At 39.8% G+C, this 27,500-nt stretch overlaps 1 protein-coding gene across 8 annotated transcripts in view; it reads right to left on the bottom strand.

The window, feature by feature from the left end:
• EBF3 (EBF transcription factor 3) overlaps positions 1-27,500 on the bottom strand; it is a 202,091-nt gene that overhangs the window by 31,596 nt on the left and 142,995 nt on the right. For all 8 annotated transcript variants that reach the window (XM_077350124.1, XM_077350131.1, XM_077350129.1 and 5 more), the window contains one exon: positions 26,941-27,067. In XM_077350124.1, coding sequence (XP_077206239.1) covers positions 26,941-27,067 — 127 coding nt within the window. The remainder of the gene's footprint in view (positions 1-26,940; positions 27,068-27,500) is intronic.

Raw genomic sequence — 27,500 nt, forward strand, 5'->3', positions numbered from 1 at the left:
GCCTGGGAAATTAAAATTTCAAAGATCTGCTGCAAAAAAAAATCAATGGGTAGAGATCAATGCTCATAGAAATTTCATGAACTTTGAACTGATATGGGCATGATGATGAGAAGTGGTTGGAATTTCAGGGTGCTGATTGTTCCTCACACAGATGAAAAGCAGCCTACGGGGTTGAGGGAAGGTAGACATTTGAGCAGGGTTTTCACTTTAATATTTTGTCCAACAAAAAAATTAATTTTTAGTCTATTGCAGTAACAAGAGCAAATAATAAAAAAAGCCCAGCCTTTCTGATGTGACTTCTAGAACCACCACTTCTAAAGAGCACCTAATGCTTTGCACATTAACGCAGCAAAGAAATGAAATCTGTTCCCTTTGCAGCCGATTGCAGGTGCAAATTAATATTGTAAAATGAAGATCAATACATGGACAGGGCAAAATCAATAGTGGCTAAATTATTGCTGCATTTTCCTCCTCATTCAAGATGAGTTGTGTTTTCCTCTCAAAGTCAATACTTTGCAGCTTTTCTCATTAATTTCTCAATAAATTTGGCAATGAATTTCAATCACAGAACTCGGCCGGGTGAGCCAAGCTTTGTGGGATGCATAGGAAACACAAAGGCTTAGAGGGGTTGAACACATCATTCATCAGAAGGCACTCTTGCTTGTTGAAGCAGGACTAATATCCCTGGACTGCTAAGGACAACCTATATACTGAAGAAAGTGTCCCCACACACACACTCCACAAAGAAACTGGTAAGTATTTTAGCCACAACCTAGCATGGAGCTAAGCATACCCAAGCTTTCTGAAATTCAAATATGATCATTCCTAACTCCAAGCTATACTCTGGCCCTTGCTTTTCATAATAGTTGGGAGATGAAATTAAGTACAACCTCAGTCATTTGTATCAATTGCTGGCTTGAAAAGCAGAAGTCAATTGATAATTATCTTCCTGCCTCAGACATCCACAGCATAATCTCCACTTCCAGAATAGCACTGCCCTCTAGTCAAGAAGGTAGTGTCCTCTTCTGACTTCATCAGGGGCAGGGATCTCTGGTTTTTCTAGACAGAAGGTAGAGTCTGTACAATTTTGTTATGATTGTCTTCATTTCTGTGTCCCCTCCATTTGATATTTACTGGATTTCATTTTTCTTCCCTTCCCCCCTTTTTTGCTTGAGTTCTGACAATTAGAAACAAAGATATATGCTACCTTATTTAAGACCAGACTGATGTGGCATGCAAGGAGGCTACCTGTCTCTCCCCTGCAGTTGAGGCAGCATAGACAGTGAGTGGCATTCATGAGAAAATAACTTTCTATTCCATCCACTCATCGCTCTAAGCTGGAGAAAAAATATAGAGACATCAACATTGTTGTTTTCTATCTCCTAAGAAGAAGAGATAAAGATGTAATTTCTACAAGAGATCTGAGCCATAAGACAAATTAAGTATCCCCATGCTCAAGGTTGAAGCAGCAAATGCCTCCTCCGAATGTCTAATTGCAATCTTCTGCCCCAGCAATTGGATGGCCAACTACAGTCCTTTGCAAATGGACACATCCAAACAGTTCAGACACAAACTAGTAGCCAGTTGACTGGTTCACTGATTACAGTTAACAACCTGGATGCAATTGTTGGATAATCAAGCACCCTTGCCTTCAGTACTTTGAAGCAGATGCTTATGGTCTACAGCAGACATCGAGAGGCTGATGGCAGTGTCCAAAGGGCCATAGCCTTGAACATAGGGACAGGTTCATCAATTCCCCAAGTTTAAAGAGTCCAACCAAGCGCCAAGTGTCTCTGACAGCTGTCCAACATTTTCTGAACTTCAGAGCAATGGAGCATGACCCTGTTTTACAATTGACCTTAGAGGTTTATTCCATTTTGTTCACTATATCCCCATAAAAGAAGGTCATTAGAAATATATTATAGCCTAAAACTGGTACAAATAAATGCTTCTGCATATCCTATTGTAGTGGACAACTCCAGTTCACTAGATCTAGTTATATATACCAATGCTATGCCTCAAGAGCTTCAGAAAAATTGTTCCTGCCCAGGAATTGGTCCTGTCTTAGAATTAAGATCCTAACTGTCCCATCAATCATGGAAGTCCATTTTGAGGATATACAAGAGAGGGCCTTTTCAATGGATGTCCCATAATTATGGAAGAACCTCCCCAGAGGTTTGGAGGCATTTGATTAAAGCAATCCTCAATTGTACATTTAAGTTTTGGTTCCATGTATTTTTATTTACTCTGGTTTATGTACTTTATTTATATTTTAAGCTGGCTTAAGCTTGGTAAAAAAGAAAGGCAGTTGATAAATGTTTAATAAATAAATAAAATTATGTAACATACTTCCAATGCAGAGTTTTCTCCTTCAGATCAATATCCTTTTCCAGGATGCTCAGCAAGGTCCTTTTGGCACTGGTGCTCAATGAGAGTCCAGCACTATATTTGTACTTCAATTATATGCTAATCAATTTAGTATCATAACTCCAACATATTATTGTGTGGAAAAATCACTGAATGTTCATCCTTACTATGGTCAAGAACATAATACATCCAAAGTACTCAACTCATTTGAGACTGCAGAATCAAATTTGCCTCTCAGAGGACGTTCAGGTAAAGGTGCAATCCCTTGTTATTGCATATTAATTAGAGCTGGCATGCCTACCTGATGGATTCGGCAAAGCTCCTATGGTAATTATGTCCTGTTATGATGTGGTAGTTCATTTTCTTCAAGTAGAATCTTCAGGGTGGAGGTTGAAATATGATTCTACCTTCCCAGAGATAATCAGCCAACAGGCTATGTAACAATATATGGCAAACTTTTTTTGCAATGTAGCCAAGGTGTAGCCTATTAAGCAAAGAGGCAGTAGAATTCTTCAGAAATGGCCACAGAAAGTACTCAGCACCAACCAGGAATTCCAGCCTCCAGGTAGGACTGGGGATTCCCCAGAATTACAGTTCATCTCCCAACTACAGAGATCAGTTCCCCTTGAGAAAATGGCTGCTTTGGAGGGTAGACTCTATGGCATTGTACCCCACTGAGATACCTGTCCTCACCAGATGACATCCCTAAACTTCCAGGAGTTTCACAACCTGGATCTGGCAACCCTACCCCCCTCTCCCACCAGAGAGGACCTGGCAACCTTATCAGCAGCACATTATAGGAACAGGTTTGAGCCCTTAATGAAATTCTGGGGTGAAAGGCCAAGGATTCTCTATTTCCTCATGTTCAAACTCAGGGATGCTTGAAAGACAAGATACTGGATAAAAACGGTAGTTTCTTCCCCCAAAAAGACACACGTGTACTTTTTAAAACAAAAAACCAGGAGCTGCTAAGAATAGTTATTACCATACTGCCATATTGCCATTCAACTCCTATTATCTTAGGATTCAAGATCTTTTCCACCCATTTTTATACCCTAAACTCATTCTCCTTAGGCAAGAAGATCTGGAAAAACTGTATGTTACTACCCAGTACCCAGCTTGCTTGCTGGGGGGTAAACGGTTATGACTGGGGAAGGCACTGGCAAACCACCCCGTATTGAATCTGCCATGAAAACGCTAGAGGGCGTCACCCCAAAGGTCAGACATGACTCGGTGCTTGCACGGGGGATACCTTTACCTTTACCTTATGTTACTACCTTCATGTAATTCACCATCTTAGACGTAAGTATTATTGAATCAAAATAATACATGCACTGTAAAGCACAGAGAAACTGGTATGTGTTTCTAATTATGTCTCCTTGCTTCACCAGCAAAAAACCCCAGTATAATCACATTTAAAATTGCATTTTTATTTTACACATCATGTTCTCTAACAGCAAGAAAAGGACTGAGAAGTGCCTAAGTAGCATGTGTGAATTTAACCTCATGGAGGAGAGGGGGGATTTAACCAGGAGGCTCAAGGGAAATTTTGATCTCTGAGAATATCAGCTTGTTTTCTCAGGACAACTGCCTTGGTAGCTTTGGAGGAGCAGGTTTTCCTAGGAAAAAATTAGTAGTAGTGAAACCTGGGTTTCAGTTCACACATTCATTGCACATTGCAAATTCTATCTATGGTCCAACAATTGCAGCATCTGGTAGCAAAAACTATACCAGTTGCTAGTTACCTGAAGCCCATAAAACTGCTTATTTTCTTATTGGAAAAGTGGATAATGCCTGAGGGAACAAGGGATATTTTCTTATTCTTCTCCCTAAAAGAATGTTTTACACTGGACCACACTCTGACCTATGCTCACCAAATATGTCACAGGGATGTTATCATCTCTCTCTTTCACCTTTCATATTTCTATTCAGAGTTTTGTTCCCTTGATGAAATGGGGGGGGGGGATCTTACAAATTTGTTCTTACTTTCATCATGAGACCCTGTTCTCACAAACATTAAATTGAGCAAGGAAAGTTGGGGAGACCCTTCTGCTAATGCAGTTAGAAGATCTATCAAACAAAGGCAGAATACTAGTTTGGATTCTTTTTTTAATGCCACATATTTATGGCTTTGATGACATAAGCTAAAGATTTATTGGGCTACCTACTCTGGATGTTACCTACCATGGTACAATTCACTCTTGGACCCATTATGCATGGGCTGGAATGCCCAAAATGGTGGCGACAGGGCTTTGGGGAAAATCCCCGATTATGCCTGACATCGGCATCACCCAGGGCCCGGCCTGACCTAGGCCCACGGAAGACCTGCGGAAGACCTGCGTTAATGAAATGTGGGTTCTTCCAGAGTCCTGGGACTCCTGAGGGTGCAGGTGACCAAGCCCTGTTCATAATTGGGGAAGCTGGGCTCTTCCCCCAACCTACGTCATCCCTGCAGGGATGCCTCTTGCTTCTGCTGCCCCCCCCGCCCCTGCCATGGTGGGAGAACAGCATGCTGCTCCCCATCATCCTGTAGTGGGGGCACCCTGTCCCCAATTAATTTAATGTCAGATACTTTAATTCAGAAAACAGCCACAAACAGATATAGAAAAAAAAGGTAAAAACTGCTCATTTGTTGAATGGAATCCAGATATTTTCCCTCAAGATCTTTTTGGGACAGCATATGTTCTCACTGCTCCAACCACAACATGTTATTCCCAGGAAAATGTGAGTCTTTCCTCAGCTGGGACACAAGAATTCCGAATACGGAATGTGGTTGTGTGAGCACAGAGGTGACAATTGGATTCAGAGTGATTGTTAACAATCTACAAGTGTTAGGAAATTCAGAGCCTTGGGACAAATGAGAAGCATTTAAAATGTTTGTATTTTATACAGCCCTTTATTTCCAGCGACAGTAGCTTTTAACAGCAAGCAAAGGAAAAATCACATTATACTGCTTACCCCTGTGCCCAATCTTCCCCCCACAGCTGCCGCTGCCACTTAATAGCGCTCCCAGTGCTTCTGACCCCGCGTTGCACGTGTAGGGTCGTTACACTGGCACAGCTGGAGGAGCTCCACTCCCGTGTATACATAGGGGACAGCAGGACCAAAAGCAACAGCACAGCAGCAATGTGGCGTAGCTGCCGCCATGCATAATGGGTCTTGGTGAAGTATTCTACCTCAGAATACAAATATAGTTCATTTCCTCAAAAGAGGTTTTTATCTCTTTACATGTGGATAACTTGTGAATCAAGGGGGGAAAGTAAATTAACACATAAGCCTTCCACTGAAGGGGGATTGTTAATCAAACTTCTGAGCATCAGCAGATCACAAAAAAGCTTGGGGACAGATAGTCCCTGAAACCTGAGGCACTACCATTTCAATACCGCAACCTTCAGAGGGGAAGTAGGCCTCCTAGTTGTAGCTGCTCCCGTATCAATTTTTGAAGAGGGGAAATGAGCAGCAGGATACAGGTCAGAGGCTTGTAGGAGCAACAGATTCCTCACTGTGCTCTCAATACAAAAGACAGTCCGAATTTCAGAATTTCATAATATTTGGACCCATTAATGGCAATTACATGGACTTCGAAGAACACCAGACAGCAACACTGACTGACTGTTTTATTCATTCTTTAAACAATTGGCCATGAAGGAACACATGGTGACAACAGGGCTGTCAAAAGACTCCCATTGTACATCACATAGTCATACAGTAACAAGCATGCATGAAAATCTACTGATTTCACTGCACTGCACTGTTCTGTCTGAATACGTATACATTAACCTACCAAACAAACTCAAGATGCTCATGAACAACCAAACTGGCCAATAGACAATTGGCTTCTGGCTTGCAACAAGCAAGCAGAATATGAGCTTTGTCAGTGGTGGAGCATTTCTAATGATTTCTAATGACTGGCTTCATGCCAATGTTATCAAAAGGTTAACATATTCCTTTGTTGCAGATATGGCCAGAAATAACAGAAACAGTTTTTGGACTTGACAACAAAAGTCATAAAGAATGCTGGGGCACATATAGGCAGAAAAAACCTAGCCTCTCAGGGAAGCATGCAAGAGCCCCAGAACAGAATAACCTTAAAGATCAGTGAGCAGAAGACAGAGTAGCAATAATTACATGCCCTTGTGTAGATTAGAAGCCATCTAACCAATTATCAATAGACAAAATTTGCTGAGGTCCAGGTGTATAAGCCTGCAAGAATTCCATGAATGTTCAACTTCACTGCACTGTTATGATTCCTGGATGGAATTGATCGAGGGCCACTATATTAGTAGTCTAATACTATGCTAATCAATTACATGTTAATCAGTATGTATTAGAAACATGTAATCATTATTTTTAAATTGACTTTAAGATAAAAAGCAGCAAGTGAGCTAATGTTTTTGATATATCCTAAGTTATTTTTATAGGTAACCTTTTACAAAGTTATGAGATAACTAGAAAATAAGCCCGCTCTACTCCAAATACAGTGGGCGCTAGCGGGGCTCACGAGTTGGGCGGGACGGCTCTCCGGCTTTGTGGGCCCAAGCGTGGGGTGGGCTGTGAGCAAGAGCCGTCTCGTTTCCCATTTGGTGCCCCCCCCGCCCCGCGGCCTACCTTTGTTTGTGGGGGTGAGGGAGCAAATGGTGGCAGGCTGGAGGCCAGGACACAGTCAGCCATGGCTGCCACAGCTGGCCCCTCCTGGGTGTGCTTAGAATGGAAGCATACATTCTCAAATAATACTTCTGTATTGTACCCAGAATGAACCTATAGTGTTACTGAGGTATATCTCTGACTAGGGGTTCATCTAGTATAGGAAAGCTAACTAGATGCCTAGGGTTTCTTAACCACACACCTATATCTGAATCAGGCCCAATCAGAGTCATTCTGTCTGGGGTGAAAATGTTCTAGATAGCTAGTGATCCTGGAATATAGGAAATCTTCACTGAGTTACCACTAATTCACTGTAATGGTCTGATACTGCAGAATTAAGACCAAAATCATGTTTTTCCCATTTGGTTCTGTTTCATTTCATATCTCTAAAAATGGAACTTTAATTGCTAAAGCACTGTTTCCAACCCACCATCTCTCTTTCTCTCTTAGTTGATTAAGTTAGCTTTGAACCATTCCCAAATATCTCATAGTTGTGTCAGTGTCACGGCATTTCTACCTGGTGAAAAGGCTACATACATTACTCTAAAAACTGCTCTTGATATTGCTTTAGAAGCTTTAGCTTCTGTAGAATTCAGCAAACCTCCCATTGGGAAGAGATTTGAGAAGCATATTGCATTCCAGCATTATCATTAACTCCATATTGCCTTCTGGGAACAATTCAAGGTTTAGGGTTTGACTTATCCAGCTTTCTATGGTTTAGGCCCTACATATCGATAAGACAATCAGTTCCTCTACATTGCATTGTGACTTCTGGATAAAAATTAGATTGCTTTATAGTGTGAAATAACTTGTAGAGCGAGAGCACGTATCTGTAACTATGGAACTCCCTTTCCGTGGAGCCTGATACTGATCTTGCAAGTGATATAAAACTTTTTAAAAGCTTTTAAAAGTAGGACAATATAATCAAATAAATAAATGATAATTCATTTTTATAAATAAAATACAATTAACCAAAACAATATTTTTTTATCACAACACTGACATTGAAATTGCTCTTACTGGCCTGTTCAGTTAACATCAGCTTGTAGTAAAATCTGGAATTGTTCAATGTTACCCCTCACAACATGGTGACCCCTCACAAAACATACAGCAAGTTTCTACTAGTTTTAGGTTCATCAGGTTACTACATAGTTGCAACATGTAAATAATTCTGAAATGGAATTGCAAAACATGAATAACATTATCTATCTGTATGAATAGTCACCACCACTGCTCCACAGAACAGCTTATAAATACATATGGAAACAATGCTGTATCCATTATTATGCTGAACAGGCAGATAGGGTAAGTATATCATCTAATGGTTCTTTCTGCTCATTCCATACTCAACATGTTAATTAATTAATTAATTAATTAATTAGTTTGTTTATTTCTTAGATTTTTAGGCCGCCAAGCTCTGGGGACTCATGACGGTATACAATATACCCCCCCCCACATAAAACATGATAAAACACCCATCCCATCCCATCCCATCCCATATGATTTTCAGGGAGTATCATGTCATGATGATACAATTATTGTTGTGCCCTATCCTGGGATTTTGCAAAATGATAAGCACATAATATCTAAATAAATAAAGATATACAAGGGGGAGTTCAAATTTCTCCCCATCACCAAGCCTGGGCCACTCCATCCTGTCCCCTGAGACCAGCTGCAGCAGTGGCAATGCCCAGGAGCTGATTGGAGACTGGAGCAGCTCCCAATGTCTCCTGCTATCCCAGAACCTCTCCTCATGTCCTCTTCAATAACAGACAGACCCAGAACCACTCCTGGTATACTCTGCTGCAGCAGCCCAGGCTGGAATGGCTCCTCACATCCACTACTGTTGCCTATTCTATAGGTAAGTGTTTTTTTTTTGTGGAGGGGGTGGTGGTTAAGAGCAGTGGCTTCTAATCTGGAGAGCTAGATTTGATTCCACACCCCTCCATGTGCAGCCAGCTGGATGACCTTGGGCTAGGCACAGTCCCGTTACAGTTGTTCTCACAGCCTCACGTATCTCACAGGGTGTCTGTTGTGGGGTGAGGAAGAGAAGGTGATGGTAAGCAGCTTTGAGACTCCTTTGGGTAATGAAAAGCAGGATATAAAAATCAACTCTTCTTCAGATTTTTCTGCAAATCTGGGAGGTACCCCCAATTTACAAGAAAATCTGTTTAATGTGCGCCAATTTGTAGATTTCATTATCTGCAATGGGGGCCACACATCACTATTATATACAGAGATATATAACTAGATGTATTAACTGTTGTAGTCATCACAGTAGCAACTGTATTAAGGAAGGCCATCCAAGGCCATAATATATAATAATATACATCTTTTTTTGTCTAGCTGGAGAATAATTGCTCTGTGTATGTGTGTGTTCCTAGGGTTATACTGCACGTTACATGGGAGATCTGTGATCAGATCTCTGACATTTTCATTAATATTCGCTTAGCAAGCAGCCATGGGGTAAAAATTTACATTGAGGCCACAATGTTGGGGAAATTGTTTTTAACTGCTGCCTCCCAAAAGATACTCTTCCTTCCTGAATGTTAAGTGCGATGGGGGGAAATAAGCACAATTTCATTCAGGAAACAGTAGAGGCGGGAAGAATAAAAAGCTAAGTCTCCCAGCATTATGGCCCTGATAATAATAAGCAAAATTCTATTCAAGAGAGAGTGTGTGTGGAGGGGGGAAATTAAAATCTAAATTTCACATCATTATGGCCCTAATAGAAACTCAAGCCTTCCTTGACTACACCTTATCATTAAAAAAAAATGAGAACGATTCGATCTTCTTAATAACTAGAAGTTTGGCCTTAATCTTTGAGAGAGTATTCCTAAGCAAGTATTCTTGAACGTAAGTCCCATTTTATTCACAGAATTTATGCACCAGTAGATGTGAGTAGGGTTGCAGCTGGAAAAAGGAAGCCTAGTAAAGGAATAACACTGCTGACCTCATGACTGAATCTCTGTCCCCCATACCTTGTTTATGTTTCCCTTAATTATGATTTCCAGCTTCACCAGGATTTTGAAGGTTTGAAGTGGATCTGCAATTTCCAGTTAAAAGAAAACCTAGGTAGCTTTAAGGTGCAATGGAATGTTGATCCATTATTTAGGCCAACAAGAGAAAGAATGAAATTTGCCTCAAGAACAAAGTACACAACACTGAAGACTGTTCTCAATCTTTTAACTATGGTTAAGATATTTGTAGTGTTCTGTCTTCAATGGACAAAGACCATTTTTATTGTCTGAGGCTGAAGAAATCAGATATGGGGTATATATTTCTGTCACTCCAGGGGCTTGCAGCCATACATATGCTTAAGAAACAACTTCATATTCTTTCTGGATTAAATAACAAAGATGGAATGGCTATCTTTAGCACTGTCTTTTTATCCTTTGTTCAAGGAAAACACAGCATCCTCAAGCTCCTCATTCTTACATCCTCATCACACCAAATGCATGTACTCTCAACATACAAACTTCCAGTATGTATATCAACGTATGCTAAGCCAGCCTTTGATAGCTGGTGGTATCTGCTGATGGTAGTTCTGCCATGAAGAAGATGAAGATGACAACAAAGAAGAAGAAGAGGGGAAGGAGGAGTTGGCTTTTATACCCTGCTTTTTACCACCTATAGAAATCTCAAAGCAGCTTACAACCATCTTCCCTTCCTCTTCCCACAACAGACCCCCTCTTGAAGTAGGTGAGGCTGAGAGAGCTCTGGCAGAATTGCTTTGTCAGAACAGTACTATCAGGGTTGAGACAAGCTGGTTGCATGTGGAGAAGCAGGGAATCAAACCCTGCTTGCCAGATTAGAAGCCACAACTCTCAACCTTCACACCATGCCATGCTCTCTGAGCAAAATATCTACTTATTTAAACATTCTGTCAGCATCCCTTTATATTACATGCACTTAACATGGTGGTCTAATTTAAGTCTGACTTTACTAAGCCAGTAGGCAGCCTGCTCACCACTTCCACATGTGAAGTGCTAGGTGAATTTAAAATAAGGCTCAGATGACCTGTGTTGTGTATAAATCTGCCTTACAGAAGTCAAAATGCACCTTACCTTGTTCCAGTTAAAAGGTACGCTAAGCAACTGGCACTTGTGTTAAACAGCTGTTTGATGGGGGAAGCAGATGTACTGAGAGGTGTACTGCCAGTTTTCTAACAGGGATGCAGTATACTATTTGTATTTACATTTTTTCATCCAGCTAGAGACAGGTACCCAAAAGTTCATTTAGCACATGAGTAGTTAAACTGTGGTTTTCCAGATGTCCATGGACTACCAGCGAACGCTGGCAGGGGCTCATGGGAACTGTAGTCTGTGGACATCTGGAGGGCCGCAATTTGACTACCCCTGGTTTAGCAGGACTGGGATGGCTTTTGCTAGACTTCCACTATAAGAACTTCCTGGATTCATGTTTCCTGGAAATATTTTGCTTTGGGCATTAACTTAAAATACAATAATTGACACAGACTTCTGTATTACAGAAAGATCTGGATCCTACCACCCAAGAAAAAATGTTTCAATAAGCATCTGAAATTCTGAATTCCTAGTAGATGACTCCACAAAGACTGTTACATAGAGATGACACATTGCTAATGACACTAAAACAATTATGCCTACTTGAGAATGTCTAAGATAAAAGAAAGGGAATATTACCTAATATCATAAATGTTTATATTGTGGCAGGAAGCTACTACAGCTTAATATGTATGTTAATGTAACAGAGCATGACATTTTGTGGATACATTTCACTAATGTGACAGCATATTTTTTAAAATAATTTGTCATTTTACTAATATAAAGAATTTTGCTAATATGGTACAGAATACTGTACCCAAGTAATGGTATAGTACTGTATCAAAATAAACAATATGTTCCATTTTAAGTATTAAATACTCCAAGGTGCTTCACTAATTGAGATATATTTTAATAATGCAAGCTATAGTTATGCTTGTCTGTCTTCATATTTGTGGCTTTATTTGGTGCTTACTCTTCCCATGGGTGCTATAGCTAAATAAAGAAATTCCCACTACCTTTTAAAGACCGAACTGCTGCTGACCCATGTATGGATGTGCTGTAACAATAGAAGATTTTCTTTCTTTTGATACTCTATAACAGGAGCTTCTCCAATCCTGCTTGAAATGTTTCTGAGTTCTAACCTGCCCAGGTAAAGTAGTAATATTTTCCATGATATATTGGAAGATACTGAAACTTTACATTTCTACAGAAACAAGGCTTTGTGGTTTAGGATGTGGGTTGAAGTTGCCTTTTTAAATCTGGCAGTCTTGGCAAAAGATCAGAACACCAACACTAAATCTACCCCGATGCTTCTGGCTGTATTTCGGTATCCAGAACATTCTACAATATTTCACTCATCAATCCTCTCAATTTCCCACATGAATACCCCACACTTTGATCTCGCTCCCATCCTACTGGTCTCACCTTGCATTTCTATCTCTGTTTACTTCCCCCTCTTTTCCAGGTGTGTGAAATGATGAACTAAGAAGTATTTTTCCATCAGCAAAGAAAACCGTAAGCCTATGTCATCTTTATCTTGGGGACACAAATATTGAGATCTTCCATTCCACTATTAAAAAGAGACATTAGGCTCTGCAAAACTGCCTCTTGTAGACTTCATAAAAGTTTAAGAACTTTGAAATAAAATGTTCGCAACTGTAGACAAACAGCATGAGAGAGTATGTTCAAAATGATGTAGATGAAAGCCATGTTTTTTGAATATTAATTGTTTTAAAAAAAATAGCAGTGGACCTATAAAACCAAAGATCATTTTATACCTATGAAGAAGAAAGCTGCAGCAGTTTTATACTTTTATAATTTAAAGTGTTTAATGGCCAAATCCAGATGACAGGGGATCCATGAATGGATCTCCCACATGTTTTTTTCCCAAGTATTAAAAGCATCTGAAAGGAGATCCAAAATGGATTGGGGCTCCAGCATGCCATTTTACCAGTTTCAGTCATCTCATCTAGTCAAGGCTATTGAAAGGTAGGCAAATTTCCTGGGGCCCAAAGTCATTCTGAGGAAATGGAAATGGAATGCTGCTGTTTGGAAATGACAGGCAAGTTGCTTGCTGCTCAAATTCTCCTCCTCCCACTAAAACATCAATGGAGGGGAAAAAATCTATCACTGAGGGGAAGGAGTGAAACTCTGGAGCTAAGTTTAAGCCCCTCCAGGTCGCAGCAGCAAGAAAAGTTTATTTCTCTACAATACAAAAGTCTCTATGGAGCTGTTCTCTGTTTTCTAAAAGTGGCAATGACCATAGAAAGGTATAGCCCAGCATCAACTAGTTGTTAAATAAAATCCTTACTGAACAACTTTATGCACATCTTTGTGGTGAACCGACTCGAAAGGGGATCCAATGTCACACAGCACACTACACACAACAAAGCAGCAACTATGTTTGCAGAACTACAATAACTAAGCCTAGGTAAAGCAATAGCTCCATGACCTCAATAACCCAGGCTAGTCTAATCACATCAGATCTCAGAAGCTAAGTAGGTCAGTATTTGGATGGGAGACCACCAAGGAAGTTCAGGGTCACTATGCAGAAGAAGGCAATGTCAAACTACTTCTGAACATCTCTTACCTTTAAAACCTAATGAGGGGTCACTGTAAGTTGGCTATGATTTGACGGTCAAAAAAGAAAAGAAATAGCTAAATGAGGACTAACTTAAACAAAGTAAAGTAGTAAGCAAGCTTGTGAGTTCACCAGGATTCTTCACCAGGCTGCATTGTAAGTAAGTAAATGAATAAATAAATATTTTGAAAGGATATTTGCAAGGCTTGTTGACAAATCACCAGCCTGAACTCACAGTATGTAAAATTTTTAAACAGAATAGAATGCTACACACTGTAGTCTTATCTATGTTTACTCAGAAGTAAACATCACTGCATTTAACGAATTAGATTAATCATACCTGCTGCAAAAAGATGTCACATTGAACCAGATATGTCTGTACAGTGAATAAATACCTCTTCCAATGGTACAAGCCAGTTATAATTTGGATATGCCCAAGTGTGAATTGGATCACACCAATCTTTTGTAAAACAAAGTAAGAATCAACCAACAAACCAAAAAGCACAGTAGTTGCTTGAGATTAATTTGGGGCAACACGTGAAGAATAGAGCAATGTGAATTGTTTTCTAGGGTTTGAATCTGGGAGATGCAAGAGAAGGCAGAAAAATTCTTTCTACTGGGGGCCCAAGGAGGCTTTCTGACTGCCCTAAATCTAGTTTGTGCTAAGATGCTCAGCCATTTATTTTGATCTTCTCAGTACGTTTTTAGTAATTAAGTTTTTAACAATCTTAAATTCTAATATCACAAAAATTGTACACAAGATTCTGTCAGGCTGTAGAGTATGACAAAGAAACAGGGTGAGGGTTGACAGATGTAGGCTATGCCCTTATGAGCAGATCTGAATCTTAAAGGGTGGGATTCTTAAGGGAAGATTTTGACACACACTGTAATAATGTCCCCCAAATAATTTCTTTATTGTTGTCCATATCAGTGATGGCTGCCATTAACTTCTGTGGAAAAATTAATCTTTGATTGGAAAAATATACAGTGAGTGCAAAATCCACCCTTCACCTGACATTGGTTAACATAGTCCTCAGTGAAAGGGGATACAATTCATTTCTGCTCAGCATATAAAACTAAATGATCCTGAACTCTTCCTAGAGTTCTTGTAGTATATATGTCCCTCCCCTCTGTCTCGCACACTGACACAACATTACAATGACAGTCATTTTGCTAGTCAATGTTAACTTAATGCATGATTTTCACATGTCTTCTCCCACTTGAATATATTTGCATGTTTTGATATTTATACTCTGCTTTTCCCTTCAATGGGGAGCTAAAGAAGTTTACATCATTCCCCCAATCATCACTTTGGGGTCAGGAGGCAAATTTCCTCCAGGCCAGACTGGCCAAGGATTCTGATATTTTTGGCGGGGGGGGGGGGGAATCATCTGGGCATGGAATTGGGATCACTGTGAGTGAGCAGGTAGTGGTTAATTTCCTGCATTTTGCAGGGGCTTGTACTAGATGGCCCTGAAGGTCTCTTCCAACTCTATGAGCCTATGTTTCTATTTTATGATCCCAGAAGATAGGAGGGGAAAGGCCACTGACCCCTCCAGAACTCCCGTGGACCCCTGGTTGGCTATCCCTGCTTTAATCACTCCACTATACTAATACTGCAGAACTGTATAGACAGTATAGCAGACTGGGTTCCCTATGATTCCAGTGAATTCTGTAGAAGAAATCAAACAGACTGTAATCTAGGATAGAGGGGAAAGTGATCTTAAAGACAGTTTTTGCCTCTGCTGATTCCATGCTTACAGCCCATTTGCTTTCCCCAGTGTACATTAATGGTGTCTACTTAATGGTATGAAACAAAGTAAAAGTGTTCAAATCAACAAAGTGAGTGGGGTTTACTGGCTCTTAGCAGGGTGTGCCAATTTAATTTCCCCCATGAAAGCGAACTACTGCCATTCAGTCATCCTAAAGGAAAAAAGCCAAGTAATTGAGAATCTTACAATATTTTAGGAAAGTTAACCATGATTCCTTAAAACAAGGTTAGAAATAAACCACTTTTGTTTGAAAGGGGTTTTCTCTTTTATATATGATTCATGCTTATGTTTTGACATTTAGAGTGTTGTTTGGAATTCTTTGATTTATAATAAGGCTCTGTCTGTGACTAAGTACAGTCTAAGGAGTACTTTATATTCCTATAGGCCACTCCATTGTATGGCAGGTAATATGCAACAGGATCTTGGCCATCTCTAGTGGGTCTCATCTGCAGGTCACCAGGTGGTACCTATTAAAGTTTTCATTGATTATCTGATATACAATAGGGCTCAACCACTGCTCCCCCTACCCCACAAACTATAAATACCAATACCCCATAGCTTTTGATACCCTAGTAAGAAAGAAACCACATTTGTTACTAAACATTTGCAAATGCCTTGGGGATTGGTTGATGTACATAATTCATCCAAGTAAGCAGATACAATAAGTCATATTGCCCTGGAACCCCAAATGAGGATACAAGACAACTGTATGGATTTAACTAGTTTTATTTATTTAAATGGTTGGTCTATGCTACTATTAGAGACGTGACAGTCCTAAAAACAACAAATTGAATAGGGGGGGGGGGAGGTTGGTCTTTTCCACCTCCCTCCCATATTTCTTTCAATTGAAACATTTTAAATTTTGGGGAGCATTACCCCTTCCCAAAACCTCCTATGAAATAGTGTATCTTTCAGAATGAGTGAAATGCTTTTAAAGATGAGGAGGATGTGCTATTAAATCCAAGATGCATTTCTGCACCTTGAAGGATATCTAATCTTTATGAGGGCAGCATGTAGGGCTTTCTGCTTCTCAACAGTTGCATGCCTTCTGTTGTCTTCTTGACCTGATGTTATTGACCTTTTTACATATCCCTCAAATCACTGTGACAAATTTACCTATAGACTGGCAGGGGGGGAGGGGACAGCTTATTGCCCTGTCTTGCACAGGGGGGAGAAAAAAGATCAGAATGAGGTGGGGCAGAAATGGCATTAATGCCTCTGAGGAAAACTTTGAGTTTCACTGAGAACTTAGCAATCTAACCCAATAGCAAAAAAGTAAGGTACACATACTAAGATAGTGTTGGGTATAACAGTTTTCGGTTTTCTTTCAAGTATTGGGTATATTTGCAAAGGTGCTTGTAAAAAACTAAACCATTTATAACTTCCAGGAATATGTTAAATATTGAAATTTTATATGCTAAGCAATAAATCATGCATTTTCTATTGTTAAAGCAGTAAAATTAGTTAAGGTTTGATAAAGTAGTATACAACGGATATACCTTAGGAAAAACACACACACACAGTTTCAAAATTTCTGGAAATTTGACATCTCTAATCATTGCTAACTATTTAAAGATAGGTTGTACCAGACAATCAGCTTCAGCTGCCTTTTGTAAGCAGGTTCACACTGACTTCAGACTTGGCCAGCACTTTCAACAGTCTTGTTTATCCTTACCTGCACATGAGCTACGTACTGAGAGGTGCTAAGCCTCATCCCCTGCAAGGTCATACAAGGCTTGGAACAATGCTGCTCAGCACAAAGGTGCTCCTTCCCCAAATATTCCATCATAAGGAGTGTGATGGCCTGTTCCAGCCACAGCCTTCACATGGTCAATGCTTCAGGTGTTTGCCAATTACCCTGAGCCATCTTGAGAAACCCACAATATTCCTGCCAACTAGTTGTGACCATCTATGACCAGGCCAAGTTAACTAAGCATTCCTCTTCCCAGGAGATTGTAAAGCAGGCAATAATCATAATAGCAAAGGTTCTACTAAAGCAATCAGGAAAAATTCCCCAAACTGCTGCTTGGCCCTATAAAAGCAACCAGCTAATCCCACTATATCCCCTGTAAGGTTGGGTGGCTCAGCCAGAGCAGCATATGGGCATGTGCGAGTGGGTATAGCTCCTTATATAGTCACTTGCCATACTCTCTCTAGGTGGAGTGTTTCTTGCCCTGGCTAGTACTGTCCAGTGCCTCCTTTGAAAGAAGGGCCTGGCACAAGCAAGTGCAGGAAATCAATGTGATAAATGTCCCCTCTTAAGAGGTATACTTATGTAGAAAATGGCTGCAGAGTAGGTGGTCAGAGCTGACAGTTGGGTATAAGTTGGTGGATTTTGAAAGTTTTTGAACACCATAACCTTTTAGAGGTGCTTACATGACCGGATCTCATTCACAATTATGGAATCGTATGCACATTTTCAACAACAGCTATTTGTTGTTTCTCAATTTAATTTGCATAAATTAAAAGCTCTGGGTGGTCTCAGCACCTTTGAAAAATATTTGCAACCCAAGCATGGCTATAATTTCAAAATAACCTAGAAATGGCAAGACAACAAAAATGTATTTTAATTATTTGATGCTTAATACACTGTCTCTCATATGGTCTCCACAAAATATGTAATGTTAGTGGCACAGTAAAGAGAGAAGAAATATCGGAGAAAAATATCTCAATGAAAAACAAAAGGCCTTTTGCATGTGTTCAAATGTTACCAGTTTTTAAGTGAGCAAGTGACCCTTTTGTCCTTTTGAACAGGACTGAGGAAGATGAATTATTATCACCTTCCTGATACATTTCGTCAGTCTTGGTACCACAGAGTCAATAACTTCACCTTGATGCCGAAACTCTGTGATTTATCAGTTCTTCCTTTACCCAGTGCTGCCACAACCTGGAGAAGTAGAGCCAGTTGTGATGCAGAGATCAGACTTTGGTCACAGCTACTTGAAAAAAAAATAAAGCACTCTCTGATGATAGACAAATGTGTCTTGTTAGCAACAGCCAAAAAGCGCTTGACTTGTACTAATAACAAAAAGGCCATGTTGGTCACCATGGGTCTAAAGACGAAGCACCCTGTCACTGCCTTGGTTGGGAAATTAGCAAATAATGTTCCTTTTCTTTGATAAATGGGTGACAGTTCTCTCTCACCAATCATTTTTTAACATTTTGATGCATGTCTATGATCCCGCTGGAGGAACAGAAAAGTTTACTGGCCCTCAATTTTCAGATGATGAATGGAACACTCTAAATGTGCGATTTCTGTATGAGGTATAGTTCATTTTAAGCAATTCTAGTAAATGGGTGTCACTGATTAGAACAAATAGTCTACTTGTGCAATAGCACAAATGGTATGTCTCATTCTTCTGGTCTCCTCTGAGACAGAAAAGAAAGGGGACAACAATGACCATGTTATACTTATTGGAACTGCAGTGGTTTAAAATGACCCATTTTATGCAATCTTAAAATATAGTCGCCGTGATAGGTTATCATATCTTTTTTTTTTTAAATAATCTTCATTACTGTTGGCCTAATGAAAATGCTTTCTGAATTGAGAATAGTGCAATTGCAGAGCAAGACAGTATTAAACAGAATGCTTTATTGCCTGTCTCATTTTATAAAACATGTTTATGTTAGGTATATATTTGTGAACAATTATATCATGGTAAAGTTAAAGCTTGAGTTATAGCATTTTATTTTTTAAATATTGCTTTGAATGACATATTTGAGACAGACATCCCGAAAGGGATGTCTGTCCTCCTGACAACTAATATTATCCCAAGGTCTGATCAATAAATAAGCAATACGGTAAAAACATAACAGTATGCTTGGACAATGAAATAGTCAAAAAGCAAGCATTCTATATAGATTAGAATTGCTGCGAATGTCGAATATGACAGTAAATATTCTTTCCCCTTTTTTAAAGTTCCAGGAAACAAAGGTTAACCATTCCCTATCTGCATTCTGTTCCCAATTTTTCATGATGACAAAGTTCTGTGGTTAAGAATTATAACTGAATAAGTACAAGAAATGATCAGGTGGTTTGAATTTAACTAAAGCATTAGGCATTTAGTTTAGCATAGTAAAAATAGTATGATTTGTGGGAGGCAATTAACAATCATTTGCTCTGTGGATACAAGTAATTTGTTTAAAGAGCACTGACCTATGAGACAGCTAGTTTGTGTTGGCTGTGATGGAAGGGAGCTATTGACTCTGAACATAGGGCAGCAGTCCCATTGAGAGAAGCACACCCGAATTCACACAAAAGATCCTTAAAACACTTGAAGCTTGAAATCTTTTCAGAGGGGGAAGTGGATTAAAAGGTTTAAACTAGCTAACATGGATACAGATAGGCAAAACAGTTACCCACTTAAAAGATCCAGAACAATAATACATTATGAATAGAGAGATTTCCACCCCCACCCTGTGATATTGACCAAGTGTGCGAGTACAATGTAACTTTTTTTGCACAGGAATACTCTGTCAAAGGAAGTGATTATTTGTTTCACACCTCTGAGGGTGAATGCAAGTCTTTGTACAGAAATAATTGTTTGTATTCTTACAATTAGGGAATGTATTGCAGACACAGGAATGGTATTTTTTATATATATTATCCAGCATTCCGCTTTCTCTGTGTCTCAATACTCTCGTTGTTTCAGCTCAATTTAGTGTAGTGCAGATGACATAGTAAAACCCTTAACTCCACAGTATTTATTTCCCCTTAAGCAGAAGTTAGTCAAATTGGAGGAAAGGGGTAAGTAAGTAAGATACTTGGGTGGAAGAGGTATAGATTAAAAGTCAAATATGAAAAACTGTAATGGAAGAAAATCTGTTGGCAAAGTTTTCTTCTACAGAAAACTCTTTGTGCAACATGAATTCCGAGAAAGGTGATATGCCCTTACCTATATATGCATGCACGTGCTAGGTTTTTCTCACATTTTAAAATGTGTCCTTAAAAATACTGACTGTACCATAATTCCATTTAGAAGCATACAAATCACAATTTGCCTTAATCAAATAACATTGCAATGCTTATAATCTAATTAAAAAGTAATCTCAGATATTTAATTTAAGAACCTTCAATGACTGCTAGCAAATAAAATGATGAATCTAACCTGCAAAAAGCTGCTTAATTTAAATGTGCCAAAAAGAATTTCCCAGGTAAGAACTATTTTAATTGTCATTAAACAAGCAAGTGATACACTACTTGACAAATATTAAAACAAGTACTACACTCAATTATTAATTTGCATTGTTCACTTTTAAAGGCAGCAAATATCTCATTAATTTAATTTTAGGTGCCCACCAGTTTATATTGCATTTTACAGTCTGGAAGGCAATTTACTAACTAGCAATTACATACAGAATGATTGTTAATTCTGCTCCTAAGTGCTAGCTGCTTGAAAACTGTTATTTCTCTCTAATTTTTGACCTTCTTACAACAAGGGTGAGGTATATTGGGAATACCAAGGACTAGTAGAGAAGAGCTGGACATGTCATTTGTGACTCATTCTTTTAATTCACCGTGCTAATCAACTGAACTGCCACAATCTCCCAAGGTAATTGTATCTTTACAATAGTGGAAAGCAGCAAGCAAAAAGGCATGGATAGATGGTAATAGACCTTCATCCCAGCCTGCTGAGAAACAGCACAGCACTCTTACTATATATGACTAATAAGGTCTGAGTGTGTGAGATTACTTGGTTTTCTATTTTGTTTTGTTTTTAATCTGGAACTTTTATATACGTCATTTAAATGCCTCAACTTCTGTACTTTGCAAAGGCCGTTTCCATACCACACTACACCCTTGTTTCATTATTCTGCTGCCTTGTTGCCCTTTGTTCCACCTCATGCTGAGAAGGTTAAATGTTAGAGAGCCAAGCCAGACTGCAAGCATGGTGGGACACTGATGAGAAACAGATGCCCTGGGGATTCAGCCCCTCCCTCTTATGGGGCTACATAATTTTCATATTGTGAAATACAGTGAAGTTTGGCTCAGTTTTCAATGGGGAGTGTAATTTCCAATGATTATCTCATTGTCCCCATCAATTTAGGGGCAATACAAATCAGACTGAAGTTTCCAGGTCAGACAGGCTTTGACCTTACCCTTCCTTTTACTTTCTGTAGCCATCTAGGCTTCCATGCTCCTTAAAAAGCATTTGAAATGTGTAGTCTTGTAACTCTTTATTTTTATGCTTCCAGTAAATTAATTGCAGCCACAGCAGTTTTAGTAACTTTGATTCACTTAAATGTCGTTCTTTAACATTTCCTATGACTCCTGGTGAAAGGGACAAAGAATAAATTGATCTTTATGAGAATGTGACTTTTAAAACACTGTAAAACTATGAAAGTTTACATAGAACTGTTCAATATAGTATGCTTATCTTTTGAATTCTGAGACCAGATCCTTGTGAGACACGTCAGTGGGAATACCAGCCAAAGAATCTGGACAATTACTACAATTGATTTTAAACAAAAGGCAGATGTAGATAAATATAAGCACCCTTGCAGACTTGAATAAAGTTATGTACGAGATGCTACAGAATTGACTCCCGGATACAAAAGCACCCAGACCTTGGAAACTATTTCAGTCCGACACACCCAGAAAAAAATCCATAAACTATGGTCACTGAAGTAAAAGGTACATCACACCTTCACACTTTTTCTATTTCCTGGGTATCTACAGAAACAGCCTTCCTGTATCCACTATCATTATAATACAGGTGAAAATAAACCTGAAAAACCCAGCCGAGACTTACCTCGGCCGAACATCAACACGGTGGAGGACTTGCTGAGAGGGTTAGGCAACCACTCAGAGGCCCTCTTGTGTGTGTGCTGCTGGAACACAGCACACACAGCATCAAGGGCAGGGCAGGACCCATGGTGACTATCAGGGCAGGACCCATGGTGACTATCACTGAGGGAACTGCTTCCCTCCCACCCACCCTATGTTGTTGTATTCAGCATTGTTCAGGGTTTTGAGGTGATGTTTTGTTGCTACAGCTGCAGGTATACATGGGATGGAGACTGTTGGCAGGGAGTCCAGTGTGCGATCAGACTTCCTGGGTTCGGGGCCCCCCTATGAGGCGGTGCATATACAAGCAAGGCTTACCCAGCTGGGGGGCCAGGGGACAGTTTACCAAGTGTCCTGGGGGCAGTCAAATCTGATTGGCACCTCCCCTATATAGGTTGCTTCCCTTAGTGGCGGACTTCAATAGGCAAGGGGATCTGCTCTCCCAGCTGGGAATGGTGTATGTCCCCAGGGTTCCTCTGGACTCCGTGGGTTGTTGTTGCAGTCAGCTGACTGCTAGGTCAGGCTCCCTCTCACATGCTGTGCCAAGCTTCCTGTGGGGGGTAATAACTTTTAATAACCCCAAATTCATCATTTATATCTATGAAACTTTAAGGCAATTTACAGCTAAACAAATTGTTGAAGGCTTTCATGGCCGGAGTCAACTGACTGTTGTGTGTTTTATGGGCTGTGTAGCTGTGGACTAAAATTACAAGACCACAGCTATACAGTATGGAAAACCCACAATAGCCAGTCATCTATAGTTACTTTGGCATCAAGTGATCCTTGCAGAGAATTGAGATTCTTGATTGACCTGCCACTTGCTCATAGATTTGAGTTTTAAAATGTTTGGTCTTAGTTATTTTTCACCTGCTTTTGAACACTGGCAAGTAAGCATTGCTACAGCCACTATTGTTTCTTGTTTTGTTATAAAAGCCAAGAACAGGACTCTAAATAAATTAAAACAGGCTGTGGATAGAAGGTAAAGCTTATTAGTAGCCTCCACGATTCAGTTTGCAAAACCTAAGATATCAGTTTGAGTGCCTAAAGAAGGCACTTCCATCTCTTAATGATATATGGCCACAATCTTGTACAGAGATATATTCAAACATATGAATTTCATCTGGAAAAACACATGCAATTTTATATTGGACTATACCCAACATTTGTCCAGCATGTAACAAGTTTGTTCAGTATGGTGGAACTATGTTGGAAGCTTAGGTTAAAAGGCAAGATAGAAATCCTTAAACATGTCATTATTTGAAAAAAAACATGCATTGTTGTCTTGAATATGCTCCTTTTCCATATTCAAATAAGGTACTCAAAGCTGCAATGTTTCCATCAATTATTGGCTTCACCATCTTGCATTATTAAAGAGAAACAGTTCAGTAGCACCTTAAAAACTAACCATATTTGTGGTAGGATATGAGCTTTTGTGAGTCAATGATCATCTCTTCAGATACATAGCTACCCATCTTGATCTATCTTGTATACGTTCTCTTGTACTCACCACATATGTCTTACATGCAAAGAGAATTACGGGCATGCCTTTATCGCTCAGCTGCAGGTAGCTGAAGCAAAGGGTAGGACTGGCAGGGAGAGAGCACAGGGTGCTAGATGGCTTGCGCGCAGGTCAAATGGGGCTATCCCATGCATGCTGTGCGTGAGCAGAGTTGCGCCTTTAAAGAGGCAGCCCACTCATTAACTTGCCTCTTGCCCCCTCATCCAGCCAGCAATAGGTTGAACATGCTCACCCACCCACCCTGTTCCTAATGTTGTTTAGTTTAAGTCAACAGTTGTTAATTTGTTGCCATAGTTGACAGGGAAATTTTAGTGGTATATGTTAGGAAAGCTTCATATGTTTAAACATGTAACCATATACGCTGTGCAGATTTAATGGTCTTTGTCATGGGCATTAGTTTCTTAAAGTTGTACTTTTGTTCCTTGGTTTGTTGCAATATTTTGTCACAGCTGGCAGTTTAGGCCCGGGGAGATTCTTTTTGAGCAGTCTGCGTCTGCAAACCAGACTCATCAACTGGTGGGGAGCCTCCACAAGAGGCAGAGCTGATGTTGAGCAATGGTGCCTCCACATCGGGGGGGGCTAGCTCACATCACCAGGCAGCTGTGAGAACTAAACAGAGGCTCGTGCTCCTTGGGTCCCCCGATATATTTGGTTGCCTACCCCCTGTTCTGATCCCAGCAGCTTTGGGGTGCCAGGGGCTCAGCTTGTCACTGGGGTCCAGCTTCCTCATGGTCTGCTGATCATGAGGTGGCACAGGGTCTCCCTGGGCTGTGCCAATATTCTGGCTCGGGTAAATAAAGCTATGGCCAATTCCATACAAAACAAGATGCTGTGTACACACATCTTCCTTGTCAGCCCATAAGTGCCCTCCTGTTTGCCAGTTTCAAAATGGCATGCATAAAAAGTCTGAGAGATTTAGCAATCATATTAAAGGAACTTAAAAGTCAATGTTCAGAGAGCCAGTTGGGTGTAGTGGTTAGGAGTGTAGACTTCTAATCTGGCAAGCCGGGTTCAGTTCTGCTCTCCCCCACATGCAGCCAGCTGGATGACCTTGGGTTCACCATGGTGCTGATAAAGCCGTTCTGACTGAGCAGTGAAATCTCCCAGCCTCACCCACCTCCCAGGGTGTCTGTTGTGGGGAGAGGAAAGGGAAGGCGATTGTAAGCCACTTTGAGACTCCTTCGGATAGAGAAAAGGGGCATATAAGAACCAACTCTTTTTCTTCTTCATGTTGTCGCTTCATTATGAACAATTCCCTAAAATGTTTTTGGACTCTTTTCAAAAGGACGTACACATAGGGCATTATGTACTGGGGTGGTCCAACCAATAATTATGTATTCTTCCATTACCCAGCTCCACAATATTAGTGCTTAATTGTTTTTGAATAGGAATAGGAAAATCAAACAATTACTCAGGATCAACTAGTAATGCAAAAGGGAACTATGAAAGCACCTTTTAAAACACGTTTTCAATTTCAATGAAATACTGATTTCCCACATCACTGCAGATTAGCAAACAGGTGCTTATTTAACATATAATTTTCTTTCTATCAGCAGTGTTACCTGTATGTGTGTGTGTGTGTGTGTGTGTGTATGTATACATTATATAATCTTTTACATGAAATTGTCAGTAGAAAGTATTAGTAAATGAATTCAGTTCATAAACACATTCCTCTTTTCAGCCCAGTACATTTCCTTGATTTTTTAAAAAAATGCCAAAATGATTGGATATAAATTAGATGACAAAATTATTTTAAATTACAAAGTATGAAACATTTCCAAGCTCTAGTAGACTTTAAAATTATATACAGTTAAACATTACAGCAGTATATAATGGTCCTTTAATAACCTTTGCTGCCTGGTTTTATGTCTGATCTTTTTTTTCGGGGGTGGGGGGGACATTGTTATATGAAATTTTATTTACGAACAAGAGAGACTAATACCATATTGAGCTCACTGACATGAACAACATTTAAGTATACGAAACTAAGCACAAATCATACTACTGCTGAGGTTTAGATAACTTTTCTGCATAATGACAATGTGTTTGAATCAGCATGTACCCCTGCCTGGGACTATGAGACAAAAGTTGAATCTAGTGCAACCTTCAAAGCAACCTTCAAAGTACATTTTCTACTCCAAAATAATGGATGCCAGTTTGAAAAGAGTGCAGAGGGAACTGTCCTGGGGCTCAATGGACCCCATTCTTCCATCCCCCTTTATAACCATTTGGTGGTGCAAAATGTTGTCATGTTGCAGCCAACTTATGGCAGCCCCATAGAGTTCTCAAGGCAAGAAATAAAGTCATGTGGTCTGCCATTGGCTGACTCTGTGCAACAACCATGGTCAACCCTGCTTAGCTTCTGAGATCCGATAACAAGGCTAGCTTGGGCCTCCTTCCCTTTAGGTGAACACGCAGCATGTTGATCCCTACACAGGGAATGCATGTTTTTTTTTAATGTCCATTCATTTGCTGCCTTGTTTTGCAATTTTTCTTCTTTTGCTGTCAAGTCACAACCAAATTATCAAGACCCCCATAAGGTTTTCACGGCAAGAGACATTCAAAGGTAGGTTGCCATTGCCTACTTCTGCATAGCATGCCGGATATTCCTTGGTGGTCTCCCATCCAAAACCAACCATGGCCAACCCTGCATAGCATTTGAGAGCTGATGAGATCAGGCTGGCCTGGGCTATCCAGCTCACAGTATTTGTTTTTAAAACTTGCACAAGCTGTTTGCAATGATAGTGCTAGAGATAATGGCTGTACTGAACCCTCAGAGAATACGTCCACACAAGAATGGCTGCACTTATTCAGGAGGACTGATAATGGTCTTTAGTTTTAAAAAAAATTAAATCTGATGCTCTGATGCATTTATTCAAAATCACGTCATTGGTGTGTGCTTGTGTGTACACACTGCAGACGTGTAAAATACATTTTTGAAGGATTTAAGTACAAACTTAACATTTCAGACTGCATACTAAATGCGCTTGGATGTAAACCCGGACACAAATCGTAACATCAAATGTATCTTCTCAAGAAATGTTAAGTCATCTGACCCTAGACTTACTTTTGTGAAGTTACAGACACATTTTGAAAGTGATCCATCGCTACTTAATCACTATGCAGCTGCTGACAGATTCGCCAATGTGAATGTGCCAGCATGAAATGCTAATCATTTAATTCCCTACATTATTAGGGTAGGAAGGGACAGTTTAGACACAGAAAAAAAATACTGCTACACTTACCAGTATAGACGAACCGCCCAGGAGCACCTTTACAAAATTGTTTGGATTTATAGGAAAGAGTTACTTCAACAACTCCAGGAATGTGCCGTGGTGGGGTTTGAACTCTGATGGCGTGGGGTGTTATCAGCTATACAAGAAATCACACACAGTAAACATAATTTCAATCAAGATTTCGTGATAGTACTCACACGTCAGTTGAATATGATTAGTAAAATGAGTCTAAATTGAACCTTCCTATCAAAATGCTCCAGTCTTGCTGTCACACACAAGACTGGGTTATTGCTAGTTTTTTTTTTTTTTTTAAGAAATGAAAATACCTGCAAATGATCCTTGGTTTTAGTTTGCAGGAAAGGCCACAGGGCATCATTCATATGAAAATTGCATCCACATGTTTCCTTAAACCACCTAGTAATTTTTTTTAAATTGCCCAATTGTATCTGGAGGCTTCCTACAGCAGGTTTCCACTAGAGGGCCATGAAGTGCCTCATGTATATTTCCCTGTGTTCAGTCCATTGCCATATGGGAATTCATGATTTAAAAACTCTGGAATAAAATCTCAT

This window comes from Paroedura picta, chromosome 8, assembly GCF_049243985.1.
Source record: "Paroedura picta isolate Pp20150507F chromosome 8, Ppicta_v3.0, whole genome shotgun sequence".
NCBI lineage: Eukaryota > Metazoa > Chordata > Lepidosauria > Squamata > Gekkonidae > Paroedura > Paroedura picta.